At 38.0% G+C, this 11888-nt stretch overlaps 1 protein-coding gene across 1 annotated transcript; it reads right to left on the bottom strand.

Annotated features, from left to right (window-relative positions):
- Positions 1-2136: 2136 nt before the first annotated feature.
- On the bottom strand, positions 2137-3800 carry LOC105438356 (E3 ubiquitin-protein ligase Midline-1-like). Its single transcript, XM_030988221.1, has 2 exons — positions 3168-3800; positions 2137-2664 (listed from the first exon to the last, which is right to left on the bottom strand). Exons 1-2 carry the CDS (start codon positions 3798-3800, stop codon positions 2137-2139), a joined length of 1161 nt encoding a protein of 386 aa, XP_030844081.1.
- Positions 3801-11888: the final 8088 nt, after the last annotated feature.

Here is an 11888-nt window from a genome sequence, read left to right as displayed (position 1 = left end):
CTTTAATACATAATATTTGATTTATAAGATATTTGATTAAAAAAAAACGGTAAAAAAAGGGACCGGGGTTGTTATAGGCCCCTTGGAATTCGATATGCTGCTTTTAAAAAATGATTTAAAAAAGATTATAAAAAAAAACCTACATAGTTTTTATATGTATTGATTCCAAAACAATACAAGTCTTTCTTAGAAATACAGTTGTTTTTCATAATTCAATACATTCTCAATATAGATAGATTGTACGATTGATGATGAAAAAAATTTCAACCAGTTGTAACATGACACAAATAACCCCGTCCAACCAAACACTCGACTACCCCCCCCCCCCAACCACCCCAACCATGCGACACACGACACACACGCACACACATGCCAACCACACGACTACACTTTCACACACATACCACATATAATACTGTTCCTGGCCTCATCAGATTACCTAAAGTTGGAGCAACAAAATAACCGTAATTTGTTTTTAGAGTGAATAAATAATTAAAGCGAGGCTACAATACTACAATAGTCCAGTATTTGTATTAAATATTTTTTTCATGGGGAATTACAGGACGACCATAAATGAAAATCCGAACAATCGACGGATCTTAATTCCGTAAGCTCAAACTTAGCTATTAAATTATGCCATAACCTTTGAACATGTACACACTCCCAGAACAAGTGTAAATATATTTCAATCTTTTGCTTACGAAATGAGCACAAGTTACCTTCAACAAAGCCGGATTTCAATAAAGTGTTCTATTGTTTACTTATATTGCTCCATGAAGCAGTTCATATTGAAGTTCTTAGTCTGTTAACAAGAGTAACTTTCCTAGGCCTACTAAATATGTCCCTATATACCTCATTTGAAAATTAAGAAAATCCCCGTCCATCGTGAATCTGCAAACAAGTAATTTTTTGTAACTTCTCTATAAAATATTCATAAACCTTCCTCACACACAAGTACGTACACACGCGCGAGCGCACACACACATACAAACACGCACATTTACACGCATACGCACACACGCTCACACACATATTTTACAGCGTTTAATTGACAAATTCAAACTGATTATGCGGTGTCACACAGAGGCCAAAAATCCGGATTTTGGTTATCCGGATTCAAGTTATCCTCTTAATTGGCTGTCTGTCATCAATTATACCTTCAAAATCCCTTCAAAAATCCACTACCGAAGCAAGATAATTCACTCTTGAAAGGATTTTTCAAGGGATTTTTTGAGGGAATATTCTGTCTGACACCAATGTTGAAATAATCCCCTTGAAGATCAGTGTAAGGTCAACGTTTGACAATTATATTAGTGCGCATTTAATGAGACGCGTTAATTGCGCATTACTTTTGATTGAACGTGTGATGTCACGATGCTTATCTACCTAAACGGCGCATGCGCAATGGCCCATCAAAAATTCAGATTTTAGTTATCCGGTTTATTCGTAGCCTGTCTGTCACCAGTCTGTCACCGACGTAAATGAAAAAACTAGATTACTAAAATCTAGTTTATATAAGATTGGTCGGGATTTTTCTGTGTGACATCGCCTATAGTAAACTTCTCCGATACCCAAAATGTGGGTGACATGAGAATAAAATTGTCATTGTCACCACACAAACACACTCCTAACACCACACAGAGCCCATATTTGTACATACACACAGTGGCTTTAATACGCAGGATTTTTTCAAGGAGACCGATATTTCCCTCAGTGGGGGGGGGGGGGGGGTAAGGAGCACCCTCCCCCCCCCACCTCCCTGCGTACGCGCCTTCATACACATGTACAAACTTAAAAACATACATCATTGGAAGCTTAGAGGTTCGAATCTCACTTGAAATGGTAATATAGATGCAGTTTACATCAATGTTGTTGTTCAGTTATCAATGTAATAATTATTTTTAGAATGCTATTGTGATGATGTAGGCCTACACTTGCTATTCAATTGTCAAGTGTATTGTTTCTTGTATTATGGACAAGAACAGTGGTTGTAAAACCAGTGAAAAAAGAATTTCCTGAATGGACAATAAATGGCAATTCAATTCAACGGATGTTATGTGTTTATTTTATTTACACATGGTAAAGACACACTTTTAGCCCCAAAAGCTGTTTTTCGGTATCTCCATGTGTATGGTATTACCAAGTACCTAGTGCTGATCTAAACAGTTGTTGATCGCGTTCTGGATCTGAGATATTCCCGAGGTCAAGACTGGTGTTAGCCGCAGGCTGGAACCTAATATGCTTCAGTGCCTTCTTCACTATGGTTGCTGCAGAGGTTTGATCAACAGCCTCCTTTAGCAAGCCATCGATCTCTTCGCAAAGGAATGTGTGAGCAGACAGACTGTCCGTCTCGAGACATCCTAGTCTGTCATTATCCACCAGAGCCATCAGATCTACCGAACTACAAACGCTCTTCATCTGTCGGTCATTCGATTTCAGACCGTTGAAGGCGTCATCATATCCACGCTCAAAAGCATCAATCTCCTCAAGGAGTGCACATCGGTTGTCTTCTAGATGCTTGACCTTGATACGACAGGCTTGGCCGACATCTTCACGTAGTAGCTGAAGAGCAATGTGTGCTTTTTCACGATGTGTCCTGTCTGTCTCAATGTTCTTCTCCAGGTCTGATTTCTTCGCTTGACATCGATGTAGAAGATCACTCACCTGAAGAACGAAAGTAGTAGGGAAGTTGAGTCTGTCGGTTGATTTTGTTTATTTTGTTAATGTTTGTTTTGCTTTTTTCTTCTCTTTATACATGATATTTGATTCATTAAATATCTCATTTAAAAAAAAAAGGTAATAAAAACTAACTTTAATAAAAAGCCAAGCGTAGATTTTAAGATTTTGGGCACTTCTGGGCGTCGCGTATTTAAAAATCGTTGGATTATTACACACTTTTTTTTTATTAAAGACATGGGATAGTCTCAGTAAATGAATCACACATTATCGCGTTTGACCGATCATTATATTATGATCTTGAATACAGTTCTGAGAAGATATAATCTTTATCTATCTATCACGAAAAGAGGTAAGAAAAATTGTAATAACTTTATTTGGCAACAGTGTACATTTGGTTAATATGTAAATAGAAATAATAATAATAATAACCGAGTGAACAAGACCGTATTTTAGACCACTCATGAATGACATGTCATTGGATTACGTACCTTAACCTGCATATCCTTTTCGAAGTCCTTATGTGATTTTATCTTGTGATCTCGATGATCAATGACGACGCATTTAAAACAGACGCGTATCTTACAATCCTGACAGAACATATCTTTGTTATCTTGTCTGTGGGCTGAACATTTCTCGAAGCGACGACCAGGTTTGAAATTTCCCTCAATTATATCCTGGATAGAAACGATCTCATGACCTTCGAAGAACAGCTTTAGTTGTTTGTGGCCAACGTGACATTGAATACACATGTAAACATTGCATGAAGTGCAGAAAGTGATGGCCTCTACCTGGATGTTGCAGACTGTGCACTTTTGCCGCATGTCAAGGATGACATTTGTCCCACCAGACCTGACATGATAATCGTCCACGAGTCCGTTGACCGTCACATTGGTGACGAGATCGTCGACTCGGTTTGCAGACAACTTCGTCACTGTCCTGCAGAGAGGGCAGACCATGTGATCAAGATCCTGGTGGGATAGGTCGTATTTCTTGAGGCAGGCTCGACAGAAGGTATGTCCGCAAGTCAAGAGGGTTGCATCGTCGAAGATACCAAGACACAGTGGACATGTCAAGCCTTGTGAAGAGTTCGGAACGTCCTCTTCTTCCTGTTTCTCGGCCATGGATGTGATACGCGAATCGGTGACAAATTCGAGAAAGCAATTAAGCCTGCACAAAATCCTGCTCAAATGTGTTTAACGTGGTTCACTTTCATATTAAGAGTCTGTTGTATACCTGAAGAGTATATGTAGATCTGCTACAATCCTGATGGTGATACAAACATGATATATGCACGCCTAACTCGATATCTGTACTGATTATTACAGAATACGTCACAATATCATATGAGTTCTATACCCAAATGTAAACTTTACAACGTTATGGTGCCTACTCGATCTGCAAATAAGCGCCGCGCCTCAATTTGATACTAAGACAGTAATACTGATGGGTCTTCCCAGAGATCATAATTTTAACCTTTGAGCTCGATCCCATCACTTCGATTAAATCATGGACCTGGGTTAATTATTAGACATGCTTTTGTATTAATCTCAGTATTTAATAAACCAAGTTTGTCCTTTCTAGGTACACGTCCTTCAAGTGAAGCGTACGTATTTAGCTGAGGAGGTGATCCTGGGGAAGGGGGGGGGGGGGACGTCCCCCTACTCATTTTTTTAAAGAGGGGATCGTCCCCACCGGAAAAAGAGCACATTAAGAGACTGCAACACACTTTTAGACTCTGGAGGGCCCAGGAGTGCAGCGTTTAGACTATAAATACAAATGCAAAAACCTTCTCACTCGGTCGCTAACCTCCCTCACATAATATCCTGTGTTTCGTTGGTATCACGTAAGCGCAGTTTGTACTGTATGACAAAATTAAGAGTTACAGAAATAAATAATTGCTACAAAAATTGAATATTCCGCTTGCTCTTTTGTGTAAGGAGTCACTAGAACAAAGTCTATATATTTATCAGGCTGATGTTTGCTATTTTAACTCCCATAGCGATATCATTATGCACTTATATTTAAGAAAGAGGCCTAGAGTGGGAATCCCACCCGAGGCCCAAGCTCCCTGCTTAGTGTATCTACTAAACTGATATATACAACCCTGCGGACTGCACACTTATTACCAGCAAAGTAAAAGTGATAAAAAGGGTATATTTCTTTGTTTTCTACTAAAGAATTTTTGTATACAACAAAACTTCAAAAACCTGTGAGGGGGTAATCATGATCACTGCCGTCATCTTCGCCCCTCACGTTCACTATGCCACCTCGTCCCTCGCACTGGCGTACTGCTGGGGGGGGGGGGCTTAGGGGAGTTGCCTCCCCTTATAAAATTCAAACGTTTTTCTCATTTTGTAAAGTAAATTATACTTTTGTATGCGTTTTAAATGGAAAAATGACAAATCCCCAAATTTACAGTCAAGATAGGCACAAACAAAATATGCTTGTTTAGAAGCCTACATGTCAGGGCCCGAAGATCCCCCTTACTTTTTGTATATGATTATATAAATAGTTTATAAAAATTCACATTTTTCATGATTTAACTGAAGAAGAAAAAACTTTATATAGTGCATCCACACAAAAACATATTGCTATCAATATAACTTGGATGCTGGTGTGAGGAAATAATGTTCTTTCATTAATATTTGACTTAATTAATTTTTCTCTACGTAATATGTCCGTCTAATGACGTTGGAAGATGTATCTACATCATGTATATTTTATGTAATTTATGAAAGGATCTTCCAAACTAATGTGTTTGAAGTCAAATATTGATGAAAGAATACAAAATTTAGGTTTTCTGCTACAACAGAAAACCCCAATAATATGTACTTGTTAAATCAATATTTGTCATCAAAAACTTTTTTTGGTGAAATCTCTGCAGAAGTGTGTCTTCAATGACATCCTCTTTCACATTATGATACACTTTAAGTGAAATTTTGCCATAACATTTTTGGCGAATTTGGGGCTTCCAACACTTTAGAGGGGCTTTACTAGCTCAATAATGTCCACTTTATGCACGTTTCTCTCCCGAACCTTAGTTGCCAACTTTTAAAATCACTTTCTCTTCTTAATGCCATCGTTTGGGCAATAGTCTTGCAAGTTTTTCAGTCGTCAAGGAAATCAATAACAGAAATTTGTTAAAATTAATAAACTGGTCTATTAGTTTGTGTCGTTAGTTGGGCATATATATTTTGAGTATGTAAGTGTGTGCGTGAGTGTGTGTACGTGAGGTTGAGTGTGTTCTGTTCTATTGTAATGCAGCAATATCCTTGAAGGGGCCTATAACCAACGCGGACCCTACAAGGAGATTGATGCCCGTCTATCCTCACGCCATTTGACACGTTGCTCATAGCTTTTGAACGCTCATAATCTTTCAGCTCCTGTATCCTGTATGATGACAGTCCCCCCGTGTTTTCTGCCCCTATTTCCCTTTATCTTTACTCTACCCCCAATAACCACACACACACACACGCACACAACCTTCTCTCCCTCTCTCTCTCCGTCCCATTCCCTGTCTCTCTCATATCTCCGTCTCACCCCTTCCCCTCCCCATATCTCTCTATACACATTTATAGCTCCCTCCCCTCTCCCATGCATGTCCCTCTCTCTCTCTCTCTCTCTCTCTCTCCATATATATATATATATATATATATATATCTCACTCCCATCTCCCCTCTACTATAAGACTATCGAAATATAAATATTCGTAACATGAATGAAATAATTCGTATCGAAGCATTTAACAAAGACGTATGCATTAGATTTGGTATTTTCTTTTGACCGACAGATTGACAAGTTTCAACCCTCATAAATTTTTTTTTTTTAGTCGGCGGCAGATTTGTTTTGTACAGTGACATTCAGCATGCTTCATATTGAGATGGATACAAGCGAATGCTTTGAGATACTTGTATAAGTTAGAATAGTTGTAAACAAAATGTAACGAATTTCACATTATGATAACATTTAAATGAAATGTTGCCATCACATGTATGGGGCTCGTAACATTTTAGAGGAGCTTTAAGTTCCATTCTCCAATTCACAAGTGTGCATAATTTATAGGGGTGGGCATGAAATATAGGTTTCAGTGTGTATATAAACAAACGTTTATTACAAGTTCCGTCGAATTATTAGGACGTCTCTTGTAAAGGCTTTTCACATTGACTACACATAATATTGCCTCAAAATAGATTAATTTTTTTCTTCCTGAAACAGCCCTGACGGATCAACATGAAAAACTGATTTAAACTGATTTTGATCTTGTAACCAATTGTAAGATCGAAAATCGATTATTTTTAACTAATAAGCACCTACTGAAACATTCATATATTTACATGTATTGTTTTTTTTTTTTTTTTTTCTAGGTCCACCCATACAAGACACGTTCCTGGTGGCGGTTACGATGAAATCTGCCTCGGACAGTAATCAGCTTTACGCCGATTGGTCCACTTTCCACCACGTGACCAACCTACTTCGAAGCTGACAACTATCTGACCATCAACATTACAGGCGGATTCACAAAGTGACTGTGGTATCATCGCATGTTTACACATTTAAATATACTTGTACGAACTGGTGATGGTGCCTCCCGTCTACTTTGAAATGTGGAAACATATGAAACACAATCAAAATTTGAATATGTAAAAGTCTTGCTTTTATTAGTATTTGTGTCACAAATACAACAACAATGTTTTTGTAATGAATTAGCTGAACAAAAGGTCTTCACATTTTCTGTGTTTTCTTTTAATTCTGATAAAACCTTTACTTTTTGACACGTGTGTTGCGGGTGTGGGTTAGGCATGTTCATATGACGTGGTAAACCTCTTCCGAAAAAAATACAAAAAATAAATAAGTGGCAAGTACGCAACAAAGTCCTAAACGTATCCACTGAGCTCCGTGTTGACAGGTACTGAAATGTGAAGCGTCTTTATACAGATAAAGTCACCATAAACATGATTTTAAAAACACCGCATATCTGAACAAAGTATAATCTTAAAAGGTCATGTCTGTTGATCACCCTCCATGACTTGCAAAAATAAATATTAATGCACTCCATAAAGTTGGGGGAAGTATGTGAACAAGGGACCAAGCATGTTTATGTGTGAAATACTACCCAGTACATTTTTTACCAAGCAAACATGTTCCATTTTGTAAACAATATTGGGAAGAAATTTACTCAGCTGTTTTAAAGTATGGTAACGTTGGTAATGGTTGAGCATAAAGTACCGAATCCTCATATATGATTTTAATCAGAAAAACAACAACCACGAATAGGCTGAATGCATATACATAACTTTTGTAATTTTAGCGTTGTAAATAAAATAAAAACTTCGTACAAATTAGAAGGGCACTTATATAGAAATTAAACAGATATCAATTTAGGGGCTTAAAACTGAAGTGAGAAAATATGATGTGTTCGTAAAACGATACAATCTTAAATACAGCTCACATGGCATTATTTGACAGTCATTCCTAATTTACTTAAAATATTACCTGAAATATTTATACAAATGGGAAATGTATGTAAATATAATACAATTATTATTTCCTTCTTAACAGTACAATATGAAACACAATGTATATATCAATTATGTATGAAACAATGAATTCAACATAGAGTATACAGTAAATAATTCAGATAACAGAAGGAGACGAAACCCCAAAAGCATAGCTTGAGTTGAGATAGATAGATAGATATTTATACAGATATGCATATAATTTGAAGCAAACACTACGCTTATTGTACAATATTTTGTACATGTATACAAATCCTTCAGCTGCCTATACAAAAGTCGTACTTATATCACATATTTTGCCCAACAACCATGTTCTTTTTTGTAAACAATATTGGGAAAAAAATTACCAAGCTGTTTTTAAAGTATGGTAACGTTGGTAATGGTGAGCAAAAAGTACCGAATCCTCATAAATGATTTGATAGTCATTCATATTAGTGCTATATTACATGAAATATATATACATATGGAAAATATATGAATATATATATATATATATATGCATATAATTTCAATCAAACACTCGGCTTATTGTAAGATAATTGAACATGTATACAAATCCTTCAGCTGCCTATACATAGGTCATATTTATATATGTTTGCTTACACTTTCATACATCATCATGGCATGACTGTAAGGCGGTGACATTAAAATTCATATCGGGAACACTAAACATATATATATATATATATATATATGTTCTGGTGTGAATTTGTTTCATTTTCCACCTCATATATTTACAAACATACATTTACATTATCATATTTCATTTTCGATATCATATTATCTTGTTTGCAATGGAAGTGCTAGATCCACGGGGGTACAAAAGGGCAGGTGCCCAACAAAAAGATGCCATGATTGTTCCTCCGGGCATATCCGTATGCATCCTGGAACACATGTACTTCAGAACATCTTTTAAAACATATATTTAAATCTTGATTCTCAATTATGGCAAATATATTTCACAACTCTCCACGTGTGAGTGTCGTAAATGTTTAATTATCGACTGTCAACTATTGTACTTCTATTGCACTTCGAGGTGTCGTGCTCGAGTGGATAAGTTACCAGACTGGGGATCTCGAGGTTCGAGTCCCGCCACGTCACTAATGACAGTTGGTAAGAATGTTATCAATATTTGCCTTACTAGACCCAGGTGAGTTAAATGGGTACCAGGCAGGAATTAATTATTTGAAATGCTAGAGTGCCATAATGGTAGCCATGCTAAATCCAGTGTAATAATTGTGGAGCGCCAGGAGGGTCGTGTTTGACAGACATGCGCGCAGTACAAGAACCAACTTATGTTATTACTATTGAATTATTATTATTATTATTGCAATATAATTTTCGTGACATCAAATCATCGAATCGTAATATCACTATGTTCAGAAATACGTGAAGAAAGTCTTTATTGGCCTGAAATGTTCGACGCTCTTGACATAGAACGCGTGAATTACAGTAACATCCAAAAGGGTCTGTACTAAGATGCTAAGGAATGAAACAAAGCCAATTACAATCTAACTTCCAAAAATAGAGTTTATCGCAAAACGCAAACGAAGTATTGCGGAGTAAGAGAAAGCATGCGACACCAACTAAGATCTTTTGCCAAGTGCAGTGCATTGAACTGAACTCTCTCCTTCAGGTTAAGACCATCAAGGCCATAGAGCCTGATCAGCACTTGTCGGTATTTTGATCAACACGCGCTACATATACCCTGTCCTGCTCGTCCACGGCAGGTTGACCCCAGTAGGGATCTAACAAGGTAGAGCTTCTAGATACCTCCGAAATTCCAATCCGTGTCATAGACCATCTCTGTCCTTGGATCGTCATATTGTTTGCTGTAGCAAGAACTTGTGACGATCAAACCTGACGTTTTGCGGATGTCTGGTAAGTGATGGTGTGTTTCCAGAGGGGTCGTAGATAGAGACATAATTTAAATATTGGGTCATGGGAATTTCATGTGATTGACTCAGACTACTCAACCGTAGAACGTACACATATATTGCTTGTCACTTCGGTTGTAGATTTCCGAACGCCATTTGGAGAATAGCTGTGTACCTTTGTACGGCATGTAGATACTAGAGTCATGTCACTTTGAAATACAAGATCATAAATGTGTTGTTAGTTAGGGCAAGCCATAATGTTTTTCCTACCTAGCAACAAATAATATATTCAATATGTATTCTGACTATTTAAATACGTTTATTCGTAACCGGTGAATTAAATAATTGGTAATGAGGCACTTAACAAATACATATGCATTGAATTTGATTACATTGCGAAAATTACCTATATATCGATAGGAAATCTTTGAACCAGTGTTACACGTCGTTTTCTGAATGTTCATCATTGGTTAAACCACTCGACTACGAAACTTCTATCTTGGGGGTGATTGTACTTGCGGGTGGTTGTCCTCCGGGGGTAATTGTACAAGACAAGCCGGAAGACAAGGTGCGTAGTCAGGGGGTGGTGGGGGTGGTCCCCCCAAAAAAACCCAAAAAAAACAAACAAACAAACAAACGCCGGCCCAAAAAGAGAGAGAGAGAGAGAGAGAGAGAGAGAGAAGAGAAAAAAAGTAAGAGGACGTAGGAAGAAAAAGGGCAGACAAAGAAATATTTTTGAATATTTAGACAAGGATTAAGAGACGAAAACGGTAGAACTAACGTCTTCTTTCTCTAATAATTAAATGAAATATCAAAGCTTCCGTGCAGCAACCCTGCACCCACCACTCTAGGCAGCGCGCTTCGCACGCGCCCCCTAAAATAAAATCCTAGCTACGCGGGTGTGCAGGACTGATATAGTTGGGAAGGAGTTGGTCCTTGCAGTGGCGTGCTGAGCAAAAACGTTTGGGGGCAGAAAAATAAAATCCGTATCACCAACACTCTTAAATGTTACATGTAGGCCCCGCGGAACATATTCTAAAGTGGGGGGGGGGGGCTAAAGTATTTACAATCAGGTAGAGCAAAGCGAGCGAAGCAAGTGGAGCATAAATTGGCGTGGTCCAGGGGCAAAGCCCCGGCAGGGGTTAAGGGGCGGACCCCTATAAAGCTTGTAGGCATTTTATTACGGCCAGATGAGCATATTTTGATACCTTATTTGTGCACACTGGCACGTCACTAATTGGAGTGGGATACAGGGGGGTTAGCCCCCAGAAGCTCAGAGGTTTTTAGGCATTTAATGACGGTCAGATGAGCAACTAAGGGCCTGTTTTAGGTTCCTTGGTGGGGTCCAGGGGGCAGAGCCCCCAGAAGCTCAGATAAAAATCATGCCATTTGAGCAACATTTGGAAATCGCTGGTATCGAATTAGAAATAAATCACGTTTGAATTGTATTTGGGAGCCCAACTGCCCCTTCTAATCCCCCCCCCCCCACCCTCGGTACGCCAGTGGATCCGATGTAGTTGCTTGAGCTTCGGGTTCGGCCTAAATTTGGATCTGGACTAGATAGATAGTCATTTTCTTTAATTTTTTTGTTGAGGGGGGTTGAACCTTGGGGGTGATTGTCCAAGACTGATTTAGTTGGGAAGGAGTTGTTCCTTGGTAGGTGATTGAGCTACCGGTTCGGCCTAAATTTGGACCTAGACTAGACAGATAGTCACTTTGTTATTTTTATTTATTTTATTTATTTATTTATTTATTTTATTTTATTTTATTTTATTTATTATTATTATTATTTTTTTTTTTTGGGGGGGGGGGGATT

The sequence above is a fragment of the Strongylocentrotus purpuratus genome, unplaced genomic scaffold, assembly GCF_000002235.5.
Source record: "Strongylocentrotus purpuratus isolate Spur 01 unplaced genomic scaffold, Spur_5.0 spur5_scaffold_17, whole genome shotgun sequence".
NCBI lineage: Eukaryota > Metazoa > Echinodermata > Echinoidea > Camarodonta > Strongylocentrotidae > Strongylocentrotus > Strongylocentrotus purpuratus.
The sequence above is the reverse complement of the archived record's forward strand: the minus strand, read 5'-3'. Positions and strand labels throughout refer to the sequence as shown.

Excerpts from the sequence above, each read along its gene's own strand:
- LOC105438356 (XM_030988221.1), bottom strand. The coding sequence starts at position 3,800 with ATGGCCGAGAAACAGGAAGAAGAGGACGTTCCGAACTCTTCACAAGGC. Across the intron at positions 2,665-3,167 it reads AAAAGGATATGCAGGTTAAG|GTGAGTGATCTTCTACATCG; the intron begins GTACGTAATCCA and ends TTCGTTCTTCAG.